Below are 19,365 nucleotides of genomic sequence, written 5' to 3' on the forward strand. Positions count from 1 at the left end.
CCATGTTGTCATTTTTAAACTTTTGTACACAGTTTACGCATCATCTGCCAATAATACAGTGTTTAACACCAGTGAAGAAACTTTTAGTGGCATGTTATGATGTAGACCTATCAGATGTAAAATGTACATAAATCCTTAGCTTTCATTCAATATAAAAACAACCCAAATCTGCATGTACATCCACAGTCAAATGAGTGTTGAATCAACATTGATTCAATGTAGAATTAACACAAATCTGCATGCAGATCCACGTTCAGATGATGGTTGAATCACCATTGATTCCTAACTTATTCAATGTAGAATCAACACAAATATGCATGCAGATCTACAGTCAAATCAGTGTTGAATCAACATTGATTCAATGTAGAATCAACATTGATTCATAACTGATTCAATGTACTATCAACACAAATATGCATACAAGTTGACATACAGATGATGGTTGAATCAACATTGATATAATGTCAGTTATGGTTGAAACCCTAACGTTGATTCAACATACAAGTCACCGACCACTTTCAATGTTTCAATGTCAGCGTTCAACGTTGATTCAATGTTTCTGGCTGACATTGATTCAATGTTGTTTCAATCATTCTGTGCTATCTGGGTTTTATTTTTAGCTAAATACTATTGTTGACGGAGACGAACATATGGAGAGACATGAGGCACAAAAAATAAATAAATAAATAAATAAATGGAAAAAAAATTCATGAAAGGGCACTTGGTCGTTCATCAAGGATAAAAGGGGCAGGGTCTCAAGCCCCCTCCGACCCCCTCTCTCTGCATGTATGGGCAGCTGTGACAGATGACACTGGGAGTGCCACCATATCATTTAAAAAACAAACAAACAAACATACAAAAAACATTGAAATATACATCAATCTTCAAGCAGTAAAAACATATCGCAAAAAATCCAGACTCTTGTTGCAAGAAGCTTATACATCAGTATACCTTGTGCCTTTTAAAAGTTATTAACAATTGTAAAAACATTGATGTAATACAAACAAACAAACAAAAAGAAACAAACTTGCCTGGGAGAACTTTTATACATGCAGTGACAACATGAAAACTAGCAAAAAGAGGTTACAACATAATCAATTCTTACAAAATTTACAATTTCTCTGGCTTTTGGATTATTGAATGAAACAACGAGATTATAGTACCAATTCAAGTCTTTCATGATGATAATACAGATCTATATGACTGACCTTGCATTTTTGTACATAGTATTTAACAAGAAGTACAATGAGGTTGATGATAATGAAGGAGTCACAGTTCTTTTTTGACAAAAGCAGCAAAGCCAAAGATAGCAGTCTCATAAACCTTATGTCACCATGTGTTAAACATGCGGATCCTGCAACTCACTAGGATCCACAATGACTTGCAGCGTTCTAGTCGCATTGAACTACAAATACCAAAAATCCTCTCACCTTGTGTGGATGCCAGGTTGTACTGGGCTGGACGGGAAAGCTGCTTTCAGACACTTAACTGGCAACACAAAGGAAAGTAACTATATATGCTGTCGTCACTGAGGTCAACCATTCTGAAGGAAAATGGCGACCGCCTATGAGAGATACAATTTGTAAGTAATTTTCGTTTAACTTTGGTAACTATCCTAGTAGCAGTTATTGTCCTAGTCTGACTTTAATAAAAAACGAAGCTTCCAACGATAAGAGGTTCCAACGAAGCTAATACTGAAGCAGAAGTTCAGTCTGAAGTTTGCTGATAGGATCGAAATTCAGAGCAGGAGTCATCCGAGCTTCGCATTTCACTTATTTATAATGAAAAGTACACACAAGGCTGAGATCAATGAAAGCATTTGGTGTGTGCGGTGAACATGGTTGCTATCAATCATGTCCTTAATCGTCATAATCTTCATCACACTGAAAATAAATTGGTGTCTTCTTGCTTATTGTTTGTGTTGATGTGACTTCCGTGATTTGCTTATTCCCTCTCGTCTCTCATAAAACAAAAGGCTTTATGAGCAACTGTCCGTTGACAGTTGGCCTTGTTTTTTTGTTTTTTTTTCTTTCTTTTTTTTGACCAAACAACGGTGTTATTAAGACACACCTTTGGTATACACCTTCATTCAGAGTGTGAGTCATCCAGTTCTACCTGTTATCCCTCCTTTTCTGCCATCTGCAGTAGGAGATTAGGCAACCTAAAGAAGCTGAATGTCCGGACCTCATGGAAGATGGAGCCACCAGTTTAAAGCTAAATGTTACCTCCTTTTAAATAAATAATTAATTGATTATTAGTTGGTTGCAAATAATGGGCTCTGGGGAGATACTCGGTTTAGGAGAGTGTTGTGGTTATTTTAGTGCATGCTTGTGGAGACTGGTCTAGATTACGCAAGACCAACAAAGTAGTTATGCCACTGCAACAGCTAGTTGTCTACAAATGGCTGATTTAGGGATTTCCACTGTTGGTTGCCTTGCTTATTTTCTTTATCATTAACTCAAAATGTTTTTTTTTATTTCTATTTGCTTTTTCTAAAGCAATTATTTGCTTTTTCTAATTGAAAAAGCAAATATTTTTTATTTATTTTTAATAAAAAAATTAAGTCTTAATTTTGTAACTTAAAAATTAAGACATATTAAAAGCATAAAGCTAGAAGTAAACCTTTTCAGCCATGCTTTCTGGTTCTCCTGATTTGTACAGTGATGAGAAACAGATTTCTGTGATTGTCTACTACACAGTCAAAAGAAAAGATGGGTGCACCCCATAATTTACCAGATAGTGGAATACCTTTAACTGCACTTCAGAAACTGTCTTCAGTATGACCTTACCAGACTCTCTCATAAGTTGAAAAAAGAATTTAGACCCACCTTTCCTCCTAACATTGCTAATGTGGCAGACATTTTTTCATTCACATCTTAAGAGTCAATATCACTGCTATATTCAATGAATGTTAAACAATTCAAAAGAGAAACAAAGTCTTTTCTCTTTATGACAAACAAATGACTTTCACAATAATTCTCTACTTTTTCTTTGAAGTTGAAGAACTTCAGTAGTCCTTGCTGTTCAGCCTTTGGCTGTCACCCCTCCCTGAAGGCCTGAACTCAGTCCAGGCATGCTTAGCTCATGTTTTTGCCAAAATGATAGAAATTGAGGTCTCTGTGAAAGGGATCACACTGTTGTTCTGTGTGAAGAAGAAGTTTTTTAAAGTTGCTATAAATTAAGTAGCCAATTGTTAGGACCTTTGTCCTTTACTCGTAATAAAGACTCATGAGAGATTGTTTAGCTCATGAGCAGAATGGGCAGATTATTATTGTATGAGCTCATAATCTGCTTTGGTATTTCAGTTTTCGTGGCATATCTACTTTAACAACTAAAAAAAAGATTTTTAATTTGATCAGGAAATTAAAACAGAACTTGTTAGATATTTTCTGGTATTTTTGTCAGTTTTGTTAAATCTAAAATCATCAGTCACCAAACTTGAACATAAAATGATAGACAGAAATATTCTAGTTAACAACCTATGTCATAAGCTACTTTCTGTTTAAATTTTCTATTTAATCTAACAAGGGCCTTTTGATTGTACTACACAGGAATTTTGGCATCTGTCATGAATGTCTTTATGGCTGTAATTTTGTGCTGCTCATAACATCAATTAAAGTTCACAGAACAAAAGGACAAATTAATCATGTTATCCAGCTGGCTGTTAAACTGATACAATAAAATCCCATTTAGATAAAAATCTATATGTCAAGAGAGTTCATGTTTATTTAGAATGAATTGAGCTGGTTTGTTGAGAAGAATTTTCCATTTGGGACGATAAAATCTATGAATCACACCCTTTAAATTAGTTAATATGACTTAAAAATGTAATTACATCTGTTTGGCCATATGTACAGCTTGCTTTAGTCAAGTTGAGCTTCTTCCTGTCAGTTAGAAATAAACTTCTAGTACTCATAACCTGCTTTGGTGAGCATACAAGTTCAGTCTGTTTCCCTCACTGGACTCAAAGAGGCCCACGTTCTTTTGACACAAAATTGCCTCCAATTTCACTTGCTGGTACATCCCTCTGGTGGCGAACCAACAAAACATTTGAGACCGCAAACTTACTGCAAAAAAACAAGCAGTACCTAGCTCCTAATATGTGTAAACAAGACCTCCTCTGGGAAAATCACATCACAACCTTATTTTACTCTGCTCAGAATATGTGATATATTCACAGACAACCTGTAATGAAAAGCTCTGTGAGAAAGTGGTCACAGAAAGTTAAAGATGTCCTGCATGGTTGTTTTGAGGCTACAGACTGGGCTGCTCTTTGCCAGCCACATGGAGAGGACATCAATGACTGAGTGTGTGACCTTCTGTGTAAATTTCTGTGTGGACAACACAGCCCAAACCAGAACAGTGAGATGCTTCTCTAATTACAAGCCTAGGATCACAAATGATCTGACTGAGCAATTAAACAAATGTCCTTGTACATGTAGCTGTGATAGCTGTTTGAATAAGGTTTCCAGCAAAAAAGCGTGAAAATCTGTTTAGTATTCAGTGAGTTATAATTAAAATCATTGCGCCTGCCAAACATATAATGCTGAGTAGAGCTCCAAGATGGCTGCTCTATGTGACATCAGCAACGATGTGCAAAAATGGTCCATTAGGCGTCTATTCTTTATATATGTCTATGGTGGAAGCTATTATCTCATCTTGACAGTAAACAAAACAAAGGAGATGATTGATTAAACCCTTTTTCCTTCATGGAAGTGGAGGTGGTTGAGGAATATAAATACCTCAGTGTTCATCTCGACAACAATCTGAACTGGAGACGCAACAGTGAAGACTTCCTTAAGAAAGAACAGAGCAGACAGTACTTCTTGAAGAAGCTAAGGTCCATCAAGGTTTTCCGCATGTCTTCCATAAGTCTGTTGTTGAGTGTAATCTCTTCTGCCGTCATCTCTTAGGGCAGCAGCAGAGCCAGTAATTTAAAAATAAGTTCAGCCTCTACCAGACTGCATCACATGACTTATGAGGAAATGCAACTGTATCAACAAGATGGACTCTTGTATTTATATTTTGTGTAAATCTATGTTGTACCTCTTTTAAGGTTAAGTGATGTAGCGGCTAACACTGGGGAGAAACGTCTAGATAAAACAAGTCTAGATGTTGACTGGGTTTCAGTCGGTTAACATGGTAACACAGCTGATTCCCTTTTGCTTCGCATAAAATTGAAGACAAGCTTAGAGAAGGGAACGTGAAAGTTCTCTTTCCGACTATATTTCTTCCTGTTTAATGTCTTTTTATTGTTTTCTGTTTTTGCTTCTGACCGTCTAATTATTGTGTGTCCTTGATCAGATTACATTCATATAGGTTTATGTAGTGTAAATTATGGGCAGGTATCTACCTGCCCATAATTTACACTACATAAACCTATATGAATGTATAGTTGGATAACAGAGAATCTTATACATTTCATTTGATGAATTTGAATGTTTTCAACTTGTTTTCGTAGGCACACGACCCCTGAAAAGTTCTTCATTGAGGCCTGTGATGAAGGAGCTGATGCTGTCCTAGTCATTGACCGGGTTTCAAACGAGATGACCCTCACAGGTAGAACATCTGAATAGCAAGCACTGCACTCACACTGATCTCATAGTATTGCTCCATGATGTTTTATGGTGGAAACGTAGTTAATGATTAGCTGCTGTTTTCCATCTCTTCTTTGCTAGAACTCTGTGATTCTGTGAACTCTTAACGATTTTTTAACAGCAATGAATAGAAGGACATAATATACAGGAAGGTGTGTTTCTCTTCAACTTCTTCCCTGTTGTGTTCACGGTTTCATAGGTAGAAATGATATTCCTCCCTCTGCTGTCACCAGACCTATTTGTGGGATCATGGGAACTATTCGTCTGGTTGCAGGTATGTGACTAATGATAACTACAGTATACATATTATAAAATGTCCTGTTTAGCATGTCTTTAAAGTTTTCAAAAAGATTGCAATTTGACTCACAACTTTCAATGCACAGGGATGTACCTGATTGTCATCACCAGGAAGAGGAATGTAGGCAACCTCCTTGGCCATGCTGTGTGGAAGGCTGTGGACTTTGATGTGATATCCTATAAGAAGACGGTGCTACATCTCTCAGAGATCCAGGTTAGCAAGATTGTTCCTTTTGTATGCTACCAAAACAATCTCTTGTTTTCAGACTCAAAGGTTTGACAACAATATAAATTTATGCAGTTGGAAAAACTGCAAGTGTAGAAAATTGTTCATGTGTTACAAACATGCATGTATTGTACAGCATGTGTATACTGTACAACACACACATATAAATATATATATGTGTATTGTGTGTGTGCGTGTGCGCGCATCCTTGTGTGTATACTTATATATGTGAACATGTATGTACATGTACCCCCATATATGTTTGTACCTGTTTGTGCTGCTGCTACTCCCGTGACCCGAAGAAAATGGATATGGATGGAAATCTTCTACTGATTTTATTTTATTTTTTCTTATTTATTTTTTATTACTTGTCCCAGAGTACAGAAGTGTATCCTGAAAACATGTTTGTTTTTCTGCTTTAGTCTCAGGAGAATAAGACCTTCCTGGCTATGATTAACAATGTGCTGAATACAGATGGTTTCTACTTCTGCACTGACTTTGACCTAACACACACACTGCAGCGATTGGCCAACACCAGTCCTGACTTCCAGGAGATGAGTCTGCTGGAGAGGGTAAATGGTCATTACAAATCTTCGCACTAAATTTACATTTTTGTTAAAAGTAAGTCAAACATTTGAATTAATTTGAAAACGTTCCTATTGGTTGAATGGAAATGCTTGACTTTTTTTGTATGTATGTGTGTTGTACATAAACAGGACAGACCATCATACTATATTCTTCGGGAGGAGAAAGGTCACTTTAAGGATGCTTATTGGTCTTCCAAAAAACTACAAAAATCCGGACATTATTATCAATCAATAAAATCCCCCCGGAACGAACTAAAAACTGGATATTATGCTGCTAGCAATCAACCCTTAGCAACAGCTCAGAGGCGAAAGAGAGAGCGTTGCACAGCATAATCAATCAGTGAACTGAATAAAACTAGTCTTTCTGTAGGTTGTGTATGTATAAACAAATGCCATTGTTTATTTAAATAAGTAATTATTCGCTAAAGATTATTGATGTTTTATTACCCAAAAATAATAGGTAGAGTGAGATGAATGTTAAACCAAATTTTCTTAAACTGGGACAGGAGCAGAATAGGAGCTTTGTGTGTTTTTGTTGATTTTCAAAAGATCACTGATCTTCTGGTTATGTCTGCTTTTGCAGGTTATAAATGCCTTAAAATCTGATGATCACTAACAAGATGATGATTAAATATGCATAAAACCCCACTGCATGTTATTTACACTAACACATTTTTATGCAGTTGTATGTTATATACTCCACTGTGTGTTCAGATTCATTTGCACTAAAAAAATTAAGCATTTATACGGAAGCGCATTGCTATCACGCAGGGAAAAAAAATTCGAGCGCTATCACGTTATAACGTGATACGTATCTCGTTAAAACGTGATAATTTTATGTCCAGGAAGTGGCGGTATTATGCTAGGCTAGTACAGTGGCTAACCTGAATTGGTCAGGTTTCCCTTGATGTTTGGTCTACAACATGTAGAGATACGGATGCTGCTTTACACTGTGGTTAAAACCATTAATAGCATGCGTACTCTGAGCAGGATCCTAAACAGAACGGGACTGCACAGAAGGAAACGTCAATTCGGTCCTCTAGCTGTGGCGGCGTTCCTGACTGTCTGGATCGAAGCTTTGTTTATCTGGAATGGTACTTTTAGAAGTACACACAGATTTGCAGGCAAAGCCAAAATTAACTTTTCTAGGAAAGATTTAATCTTAATCAGAGGTGGTCCTAGCCTGTTTAGCACCCTGGGTGAACCACCTTTCCAACTTCCCAGCAAAACCTCCCTGCAAGTTATGGGGGTTAGGGGGAGGGTACCCATATTGCCCATATCAGAAACCGCCACTGGTATTAATGTCAATCCCAGGGTTTACAAACTGTGTTACAAATGCTATTAGTGGGACACAGACTCCCTCTGGTAGCTCAAAAACAATTATGATATTGTCCAGTTAGAGGCATCTGTGTTGTTGCTATGTTTGTTAGCCTGAGTGACAATATTGTCTGCAATAGTCAGAGTACAGGAGATCCATTCCACTCCGTGTCCACATTGCAAATACACCCACAAATACACATTTTTAAAGCTAAATAACACTATCAATTAATGCTCCCTGCAACCACGCTCACTATTCCAACTCCTAATTTACCAGCAGGCGCCGTGTGTTTGAGTAGGATGACTTTATACTTGAACACAGGGGTGAGTGACGAATTGCTGTACTGTTTCAAAAGTTGATTCTTGTGGAAGCTGGCAGAGATAATGAAATTAAGATCAAACGGGGCGCACCAGAAATGATGCTGCTGCATCTAGTGTTCAGGCCAAACTGACAAATGTGTCCTTTGCAGTTGTTTAAGGTTCAAATTTGTTGTCATATTTTCTTTAAATGTGCATGTGGGCAAAGATTTGAAAAGGTCGTTGATATTAGAATATATTTTTGCATGTCATAAAAGAAGTGTTAAATGGTGAATGGTTTAACAATTAGTTTCTTGTGGTTTACAGGCAGATCAGAGATTTGTCTGGAATGGGAACCTTTTAAGAGAACTTGCTGGGCAGCCTGAGGTAACTGCTGTCACATGGCTTCACTCATCTTAACTACTTTTATACTCACATTTTCTAACTACCACTGTTTCTCTGTAGCTTCACAGATTCGCACTACCTGTTATTCATGGATGTATCCTTTGTCCCAAAAATCCCATATGTTTTTGTTGATAAATGACCTGACCAACAGAAGCTCGGAGATCAAGCTTTTCTTTAACCCTCTTCTTCCAGTCATTGTCATGAAGCCATGCCGTATAAATGGGAAGATCTTTGAGTGGATCCTCATCTCCAGGAGAAGCTGCTTCCGGGCTGGTGTGAGATACTATGTTAGAGGTGAACATGCAAAAGCATTGGTTAGCTGGATTAAACTGTGAAACATTTGGACTAATAAAGGGAAGGCAGTATGTTCCTGTCAGAAATGCCTGAGTTTAAATGTAGGTGCCATATTGACATGACATTTGTCAGCAACTGACCAATAATGATATAAATATCAATAGTTGTTATGCCTTAGTTTACCTGTGGATATATATTAGATGGTCCTTGCTGGTTCTGTATCTGCAGTTATGCCTTCATATTGATGGCTGAAGTTCAAAGTTTCCTATCTATGGGACATTATTATTACTATAATTATTATTCGCTGCAAACTGGCCAGACATTGTGCTCCATGACAAGAACAACAAAACGTGTTACTTGCTTGATGTGTCTAACCCGGATGACAATAACATCTTAAAGAAAGAAGCAGAGACGATAACAGAAACAGATCTGGAGATAGAAGTCCAACACAAAAACTAGCTAGCACTGAATCTTCACTACCGCTGCTGTGGTGAGCAGCAATGGAAAGGAGGGACTCCATTTTCTATCCTCTCCTCTAACCTTTGACAAATGTTTTTGTCTGAACAGGTATTGATTCTGAAGGCCACGCTGCTAACTTTGTGGAGACTGAGCAGATAGTCCTGTATGAGGGAGCGAAGGCTTCCTTTGTACAGGTAGGCTTGTTCTCTGACTGTTGTCTCATGAAAGGTGTTGCATATAAATACTTTCCAGTAACCACAAGGTACTTTCATCCACAGACACGAGGCTCTATGCCGTTTTACTGGAGCCAGAGGCCCAATTTGAAGTACAAGCCTAAACCTGTAATCAGCAAAACCATGAATCATGTAAGAGCTGCCATTCCCTCATATGCCTGATGTCTTAGGCTTTAATTAGAATAGAAGTGAGACTCTGATGTTAACCATTGGATAACTATATACAGATGGATGGTTTCCAGAGGCACTTTGACTCTCAACTACTCATCTATGGAAAACAAACTGTTCTGAACCTGGTGAGGACCTTTTATTAAACACTGAGCTAAGAATCATCCAACAGTACACATTTGAAGGCAATTTGGACTTTTCTTGTCCAGGTGAATCAAAAAGGGTCAGAGAAGCCACTGGAAGAGGAGTTTGCCAAGATGTCGTCTGGTCTTAACAACGGTATGCTCAAGTAAGTGTCAGCCATTGCTTTTCAGTTTTTACATCCACTTACAATTCAGTTCAAATTTATTTCATCAAGGACTAGGGCTGAAACGATTCCTCGAATGATTCGAGTACCTCGATTACTAAAATTCCTCGAGGAAAATTTACCTGCCTCGAAGCTTCGTTAATTTATGTTTTATTAGTTAGCGCACCGTGTTCCGGCCGGGACTTCATTTGCGTTGCGCGGAGCTCTCACTTCCGCCTCTGAGTTGTTGACAAAAGCTAAGTCTCAGCGGCATAAAGTCCAATCTTCAAGATTGGCCCGTGGGGATTTTATTGATTGATGATAATGCCCGACTTTTTATCGTTTTTGGGGAACCAATAAGCATCCTTAAAATGACTGGGGAATGCCTGGAGTACGGCAGCATTTCTCCTCCGGGGCTGCTGGTTGAAAGCGAACGGCGGGAAGAGCGCTGAGGTGAGCGGATAGACTGAACAGGGCGGGCGGCTGAGTAGCTGATGCTTATCGTGTAAATGTAGCTTTACCGACGAACCGCACAATAAACTTCATATACCGGTCTGAAGAAACGGGTGGCGGAGCGCATCGTACATGGCTGGTAGATGAGTTTCTGAGTGTGACCAGTGAAGGTGTCGTAAATGTCCCGTATTGCTTCCCCCCGTGTTCGTCCCCCGGTCTAACGGTTCGTCAGTCCGCTGGTCTATTTCCTCCCCTCCACCCCATGTTCGTTCATTCGCCCTCTCCTCCCACTCCAGGCGGCATTTCCCGTATTTTCAAACCCAAAGCGTGACAGGTTAGGTGGCAAGGTGAGTTTAGTTAATCTATTAAACTCACTGAAGATGAATACATAAACTAAAAGCTGGATTGTAGACATTTTTATAAGCATATTTGTGAGCCTGCCTCTTTATTATTAAATTCAATATAATTTCAGATTTTTCTATAACTTTTCTTCTGGTTAACTTAGAAAGTGAGCTATTATTGTTACAGGTTAGTTTTCTAAACTACAAAAAAGCAACTGTTAGGGATGCTCAAATATGAAAAATTGGACTGATATTGATATCTGATAGTAACACCGGTATTATGCCAGATTTACCAATATTTCATTTTATAATTTTTTTTATCCGATTACTCGATTAATCGTAAGAATAATCGATAGATTACTCGATTACTAAAATATTCGTTTACAACAGCCCTATCAAGGACAGCACATTAAACATTACATGTTGAAAACACCAACTGTTTGTACATAGGTTTTATAGAGTCAGTCAGTGTCAACAGAATGTGTAATGAAGCAATTAAAGTTGCCCTATTTTTTCTAAATATAAGATTACCTGCATTTGTAAAAGAACATTCAACTTTTAACATTATGTCCTTAGCTACTTGGCCTTCGATTTTCACAAAGAGTGCAGTCACATGAGATGGGACCGTCTTCAGATCTTAGTGGATGCTGTCGCAGAGACACAAGATGAATACAGGTAGCTGAACTGGCACCTGTTGGTAGCACCTCAAGGTGCCTACTGGAAGGAGTACTAAGACTTTTTTGTGTGTCTAGCTACTTTATGGTGAACTCGGATGGAAAGATACTGACCCAGCAGATAGGAGTTTTCAGGAGTAATTGCATGGACTGCCTAGACAGGACCAATGTCATTCAGAGCCTGCTGGCCAGATGCTCACTTCAGTCTCAGCTTCAGGTATGTCAACCTTTTTTTTTTTTTTTTTTTAAAGAGAAAAAAAATTGGTGAAAGGGGCACTTGTTTTCAGCAAATCAATTAATCACATGATGAATTAAAACGAGGTCAATAATCGCCGTTTGCAGAATTTATTATTTTTTTCTCTCCCCCTTTCTACCAAAGTGGATGACAAAAGTCTGGTGCATTACTCTCAACTGGGCCACTTTGTGAAGGACAATTTTGTTTACAGAGTTTTCATACTTCATTTTATTTTTTGTTTCTGTGGTTTGGTTGTTTTATTTGGGGTATTAAAAATGTATTCCAGTTCCATCCATGTTTAAATGTTCTTTAGTATTTAGAATTTATTGGTCTTTGAGAAAGTGTTCTTGAATTGTTATGCCATTATTATTATATTAAAATGGTCTCAGAACAACAATATCACTGTTTATTGCAATCATTTCTGGGACCATTTATCAACTAGCAAAATGTATTATCATGACAGGTCTACATCTAAGTTTAATGGGGAAAAATTGAGCTGAATCCTTGTGGATGCGTTCGGTCCTTAAATGTGTGAAAAACTGATTCTGTATAGATTAATAGGTATGGTAAGTGGTTGAGTCCGTACTTTTTCTCTCTTATTTTAACAGAGAATGGGAGTTCTGAATGTGGGTCAGCGCATTGAAGAGCAGGCTGAGTTTGAAAAAGTCTACAAAAACGGTAGGACAATACCTGCTCTACTATCGGCATGCTTTGAGGGATTAGTAGATCCTGTAAAGTTCTAGTGTGTCCTGATGTATTTTGCTTTTGCTTTCTAACAGCTTGGGCTGACAATGCCAATGCATGCGCTGTGCAGTATGCTGGTACTGGAGCTTTAAAAACAGACTTTACGAGGTAACACAATTAAACATCTGTCAACACAAACATCTTCCGTCTGATTGAATATGACAGCAATGTTATGTATTGAGTAGGACAGGGAAGAGGACCAGGTGGGGACTGCTGATGGATGGTTGGAACTCCATGATTCGCTACTACAAAAACAACTTTTCAGATGGATTCAGACAGGTACCTCTGTGATGCAATTTATTATGGATCAAAGTAAAGACACCTTGTGTAACACTTTTCTTCCAAAAAGATTTTAAAAGTTAATCATCACCTAAGACAAATGCTGTTTTTGAGTCAATACTTTAGTATTGATTTATACATAAAGAAAGACTAGGATATCTCCAGCAGCTGTTTTTTCCCCATCAGGATGCTATTGACCTTTTCCTGGGTAACTTTGCTGTTGATGAGTCAGAGGGACCCACTCCTCTTCGTATTAAGAAGGACTGGAAGTTCCTAACAGTGAGTGTATCAGTGTTTTCACCTAGTAATAATAAAGCTGAGTGGTCTAACACACTAAATGTTTTATTTTTATTTTGTCTTTGAAGCTTCCCATTGTCATGCTAGTTGCATTCTCCATGTGCATCGTTTCTCTTCTTCTGGCTGGTAAGTGATGCCTCAAAGTGAATATCGCTGTCATTTTGTTGCTGCTGCTTAACATTCATACTCTTGTATCACTGGGGATGAAAATTGATGTCACCCCATGGCTAGTTAGCTCCGTGCATGCGGAAGTGTCACTCAGGTGGATCGAACTTCCAAAGAAACAGACACGGATTTAATAGTGAAGGTAGTGAAGCTCAGCATTACCAAAAACATTTGGTGAGACATATCCCAGATAGCAAGTATGAGTGAATCAACATTGACATATAGTGAGACAGAAACATTGAATCCACGTTGAAGCCAGACATTGGAATAATTTTGAAAGTGGTCGGTGACTTGGATGTTGAATCAACTTTAGGGTTTCAACCATAACTGACACTATATGAATGTTGATTCAACCATCATTTGAATTTGGATCTACATAAAGTCAAATTCAGTAATGTCATAAAAGTTACTGTTTTCTCCATGTCTGAAAGAAAAAGGATTAATTTCCCCAAGAATGAAACAGCCCCAGCTTTTATTTTTTTGTCATTTTGATAATTAAAACAGACACTGTTTGCACAATTATTAGCCAAGTCTTAAGCCCAGACTATCCCACTACGCTGTTGGTTGATTCTAAAAGGTTTGTGGACCTCAAAGACGAATGTCTAAGAAAGTAAAAGTGCATGTTTTCTTTAGTGTCATTATGAAAACGGGTAATAAAATTACATGAACATAACCATGGCATTAGATGTAATACAAGGTGGCATTTAATGCCCTGATGGCTACTGGGTATAAACTGTTCCTCAGTCTGTTTGTCCTTGGTTTAATGCTCCGGTATCTGCAGCCATTTGGCAGCAATTGGAACAAATTGTGCCCAGGGTGAGAGGAGTCTTTTAAAATGTTCCTGACTTTCAAGAGGCAGTGGGAACTGTGGAGTTTTTTGAGAGAAAGCAGAGCACAGCTGATGATCTTCTGGGTGTCTTCCTTCGTGCTGCTGTGCACCTGGAGAACCACACACAGACACAATAGGAGAGATTGCTTTCAATAAATAGAGCACCTATAGAATGAAACCAACAGTTTTGAAAAATGTTGAAGAAATAATCTATCATGCCTTATCTATCATCAGTTCTGCTGTGTTTATCCCATCCAGGCCAGGTTATATATGATGTGAAATCTTAAGAAAGGGAAGTTTTACACCCTCTTCACCCAGTCCTTGCAGATGTTTAGTGATTGAATGTCTGCTTTACTTCTAAAATCCACTATCAGCTCCTTGGTCTTGGCTGTGTTTAAGGTCAAGCTGTTATCTGTGCAACTTGAGTCGCTCCACCTCATTACTGTATGCAGACTCATCTCCCCATGACATGAAACTACAGTTGTGTCCCCTGCAAATTTAACAAGGGTGCTACTTTGATGCACTGAAACATAATTATGTGTGCACACCATGAAGAGCAGAAGGCTTAAGAAACAGCCCTGGGAAGAGCCAGTGCTGATGCTGATAACTGAGGAGTTATGGGGTCCCACTCTCTTTCTGTGAAATCTGTCAGGAAGTCTTTAATCCAGCAGCAGGTGGAAAGGGGCATTTCCAGGTCTCCCAGTTTGCACACCAGTCTGTCAGAGAGGATGATTTTGAATACAGAGCTGAAATAAATGAAGACGATGCCTGCGTATCTCTCCCGGTGCTGTGGGACAGGGACAACATGGAGGACAGTAGCAACAGCATCTTCAGTTGACCTGTTAGCAAACTCGTTTCTGTAGATAGACAGCAACGAGTAGACATGATACAAACGAGTGTGCATCAAAGCTGAGAGGAATATGAACAACAAGATATGACTCTAAATCAGTCTTTCAAAACATTTCATACCAATGCAGAGAGAGCCACTAGTCGGTAGTCGTTCAGACAGGTGATAGGTGATTTTTTTAGTAGTGGGAACTTTAGTGGAGGATTTCATGCAGGATGGGACTTTTGCCTGAGATATGGATAGATTAGAGATCTTAATTAAGACCCCAGCCAGCTACTCTGCAGCTGAGCAGAGCACAGGTTCAGGAACACGCTCAGGTCCTGTTGCCTTTCTGGGAGTGGCAAACTGTAGCAAGCGTCTCACCTCACATTCCTCCATCTTGACCACTGCTTAATTCGGAACAGGTGGTACTTGAGGGTCAGCCTCAAAATGAGCAAAGAAGTGGTTCATCTTCTCCTGAACCACTTCAGTGAGATGTCACCTTCAACTGACTGGTGATGTGCTGGACTCCCATCCAAACCTGCCTGCTGTTGTCCAGGTTCTCCTCGACCCTCCCCTCAAAATTCTCAATGTCAAAGTCAGATCTCTAGATTTCCAAGCTGTAGAGGGCCTTCTCCTCACATGATGTTCTTTTCTTTAAGCAGCTGCTGGATTTCCTGGGTCATCCATACCTTATCGTTGGGGAAGTCCCAGATATGTTTTTTTTCACAGTAATATTGTCAGTGTAGGTCTTGATGCAACACAAAACACTATCAGTTAATAATTCTAGATCTGTATGTTGGTGTCATTTTGGTTCCTTGATGCCTTCCTCCTGTTCTGGCGCATAACAAAGCCAGTTTTACTGTAGTCCTCGTCAATCAGCTTTGGGTCAAACTGCAGAGCAGCGGCTGAAAAACACAACAATAAGAGCGAGGAAGCCGATGGTTTGGGCCAGTTAGAAAGATGATAAACATTTGAAAACCTTTGAAATATTAATGTACTGGTTATAGTTCTGAGAACAAACATGGAAGCCGTGTGCATGATCTCACTTGTACACTCAGTTAAATTAATAAGAACATGTCAATGAATATTCACGAATATTTATTTTAATATTAGCTGACATACATAATCACACATTTTCCCATCAAGCTGCAGCACAGGCACAAATAGTAAAAAATAATTACAGCCAGTTAAGAAAATGTACAGAAAGGAATCACAGTCCATTGTTCTCGGTGCTTATGATCATTTAAAATGTGATAAACCCCTAATGATAAAATGCTGTCACCTGGAGCTCAAAGAGGAGGAGGGGAAAGGCATACATTGATTCAGCATTGATTACCAATTTTTCCCATTCCTGGTCCTCAAAGCACGCTGACCTGCACATTTTAGATGTTCCTCTGCTTCAACACACCCCATTCAGATGACTGCAATTCAGCAAAATTCTGTTAATCAGCCATCAAATGAAATCATGTGTGCTGAAGTAGGGGAATGTCTAATATTTGCTGGGCAGTGTGCGTTGAGGACCAGTGATGTTGGTGTTAAAGTGCTTTACAAATAAAGCTAACGATGAGATTTGATAGACATAGGATAATTATTTAAAAATTTGTTTAAAAAAAAAAGAGTATGCATTCCCTCTGCACTACTTCAAAAAACAAAAATAATATTAACAAATAAGGTTATTGAGGGAATCTCCTCCATCGGAGAATGGCTGATGTAAATGCTGTTTGTCTTCTAGGTGACACATGGACAGAGACCCTTGCTTATGTAATGTTCTGGGGGAGCGCCAGTGCAATCACAGCCACTGTCATCCTGTTTAACGGACAAGATTTTGTCGATGCCCCGAAGTTAGTTCACAAGGAAAAGATGGACTAAGTGTATATGTGTGTGTGAGGGGGGTGAGACTTAGTCAAATAGGTGCTCCAGTACTTCATCTTCACTGATCTGATGTAAACTCATCTGGTGTCTGTGTGGTTTCTAATGTTTGTTGATGACAAAGTCAACCTTTTTCAAATATGTACATTTATGTACCTATATTAATCATTATTAGTCATTCCATATTCTTGTTTCACTAGATTGCTTTGTTTGTCTTGGTTTGTCCTTTGATAAAAACAAATAATTCTTGTAATTCATTAATGTTTCATTCCTTTTGGGTAGGATTTTCTGTTGAAATGCTACAAACCTTTTACTGGGATATCATGTTGTCAACCCTGAATTGTCACCCCCAAGGTGTGGGTCTCAAACATGAAGATATTTAAATGTATTTGCTGTACTTAATTTAGAACACTATATAAAGTATGCACACAGAGTTTTGAATGTAACAACATTTACTAAATTGTGTGTGAAATATAAATATGTGGTCCTATTACAATGAGTAAAAGTCTTCCCATGACGTTTCATTTAGAGAACATCTGATATTGTCAAAGGCCTCACTACCATCTTAATTTGCATAGGCATAAACTGTGCTGCCTGCATAAAACTGAGGTTATTCATATATATTTTAAACGTTGCTTTCTTGTGATATTAAGATAAAGTATTCTTGTCTTCCTATTTTTTTATGAATACATATATGAAACATGAAGTAAACTGAGCAGTAATAGTGTAAAAAGAGGCATAATAGATTCCTAAACATTTCTCTATATGCTTACTAAAAATTAATTTAGAACTTTTACAAAGAGGAAAGAAAAAATACAAATGTTTGCTGCTTTGTCTTTAGCATGAGACAGCTGGTTAAGCATCATTTTGGAATCAACAGCATAGGATGAATGTCTTAAATATTGCTTCAGTTTCTGTTCTTTCACAAGAAAAGAAAAATTAAATATGCCAGACAACATTTAACCAGCATGATTAATGTATTTTCTTTTACATTTAAACAAATATATTTTTACAATGCATTGATATTATTAATGTCCCTATTTTTATTTATTTTTGCTTAGATAAAGGAGGGAGGGGTAGATATACATGTCCCCTTTATCTAAGCAAAAAAAATAATAAAAAATTATATGTCCGGTTGGTAATGGCGAACCAACCGGACATTGTGGTGGTGGATGTAGCAATACCAAGTGACTACAACATCAGGAAAAAGGAGCACGAGAAACTGGAGAAATATCAGGGCCTCAGAGAGGAACTGGAGAAGGCCTGGAAGGTGAAGACCACAGTGGTGCCTGTGGTCATCGGGGCCCTCGGGGCAGTCACCCCCAAACTGGAGCAGTGGCTCAAACGGATCCCAGGAACAACATCAGACATCTCGGTACAGAAATGTGCAGTTCTAGGCACAGCCAAGATACTGGAGGAGAACCCTCAAACTCCCAGGCCTCTGGTAGAGGACCCAAGCTCAGAGGATGTTTGTGTGTGTGAGAGTGTCAATAATACATGTATAAAGTAAGAAGTTTTGAGTCATTTCATGCCAGTAGGTGGCGGTTAGGCATACAAACGTTATTTATTTATTTTTTTAACCAATAAGGCCAAGAAGAAGTAGTCTTGGGTAGTGGTGTAGTGATACAATAATTTCACGGTACGATACAATATTCTGGTCACGATACGATATGTATCACGATATTTGTTGAGCGATACAATTCGCTACGATTCAGTGCATTTTTACAATTTTCTGAAAGATTTTAGAAGGACAGAGTGATGTTAGTGACATTTTGTGTTCCATAGACTTGAATTTAGTTAACTGACACTGATTAAAAGCACCAACTACACAATACCTGACTGATTGGACAGTCTAACAGTCTGCAGCTGGACAAAATAAATCAAAGATGCAGTGAGAGAATTAGTTTCTGTCATTTAATTCATGTGGATTTGACATAAAACTCAAAAGTTTAAACAGTAATCCAGGAGCAGAGTGGGGAGATTATCAGCCTCTGTAGACTCTCAATATGCAAATGATTGCACTTATGTTTTTTCTTTTGGACACTGTGGCTACATTTTGGAGTAAAAATGCAGTTACAAATGCAGTCTTTTGGACTACGGGAAAAAAGGCTTTTCTACCTTGGCTCCCGGAGTTAGCCGTGGCTGTAAGCTGCTTTCCTCTAACTGATAAAGTCGTAGCTCCGCCTCACCCCGTAGTGATCGACTCCCTGCAGCTACGCAGCGCCGCTATTCCCCTGCTTGGATCTCTGAGTAGCTGCCTCTCAGACTGCCAGCATCTCATAGTTCTCTCAGTCTCTGATACTTTTTGTCTGTTGCTAATAAGAATGATCGATCAGCCATTGTTATCATGGAAATCCTCACTGCGCCGCGGATTCCGGCTGGAGGTTTTTCCTCTTCGTCTTCCTGCTCAAAACACAGCGCCGCTGCGCGCCCGAATGTTACCATGTTCACTCTTCAGGTAATCCTTTATATACAGAACAGAAA

General features: G+C 38.6%; 1 protein-coding gene across 1 annotated transcript; it reads left to right on the forward strand.

Moving 5' to 3' along the window:
• The first annotated feature begins 1,445 nt into the window (after positions 1-1,445).
• On the forward strand, positions 1,446-17,844 carry sacm1la (SAC1 like phosphatidylinositide phosphatase a). The gene is made up of 20 exons (XM_088010015.1): positions 1,446-1,582; positions 5,462-5,559; positions 5,797-5,871; positions 5,981-6,108; positions 6,543-6,692; positions 8,649-8,708; positions 8,787-8,820; positions 8,919-9,020; positions 9,588-9,673; positions 9,758-9,844; positions 9,940-10,008; positions 10,090-10,169; positions 11,537-11,635; positions 11,713-11,851; positions 12,478-12,547; positions 12,649-12,721; positions 12,799-12,892; positions 13,079-13,171; positions 13,258-13,315; positions 16,745-17,844. The coding sequence occupies exons 1-20, from the start codon at positions 1,554-1,556 to the stop codon at positions 16,879-16,881; spliced, it is 1,761 nt and encodes a 586-aa protein (XP_087866141.1). The 5' UTR covers positions 1,446-1,553; the 3' UTR covers positions 16,882-17,844.
• The last annotated feature ends 1,521 nt before the right edge of the window (positions 17,845-19,365 follow it).

The sequence above is a fragment of the Poecilia mexicana genome, unplaced genomic scaffold, assembly GCF_051168715.1.
Source record: "Poecilia mexicana isolate PSO_F unplaced genomic scaffold, ASM5116871v1 scaffold_11, whole genome shotgun sequence".
Classification (NCBI taxonomy): Eukaryota; Metazoa; Chordata; class Actinopteri; order Cyprinodontiformes; family Poeciliidae; genus Poecilia; species Poecilia mexicana.

Bases quoted from the DNA above. Each gene is read 5' to 3' on its own strand.
- sacm1la (XM_088010015.1), top strand. From the start codon at position 1,554: ATGGCGACCGCCTATGAGAGATACAATTT. The intron at 5,872-5,980 runs GTATGTGACTAA...TTCAATGCACAG, and splicing joins AACTATTCGTCTGGTTGCAG to GGATGTACCTGATTGTCATC. The intron at 6,109-6,542 runs GTTAGCAAGATT...TTTCTGCTTTAG, and splicing joins TACATCTCTCAGAGATCCAG to TCTCAGGAGAATAAGACCTT.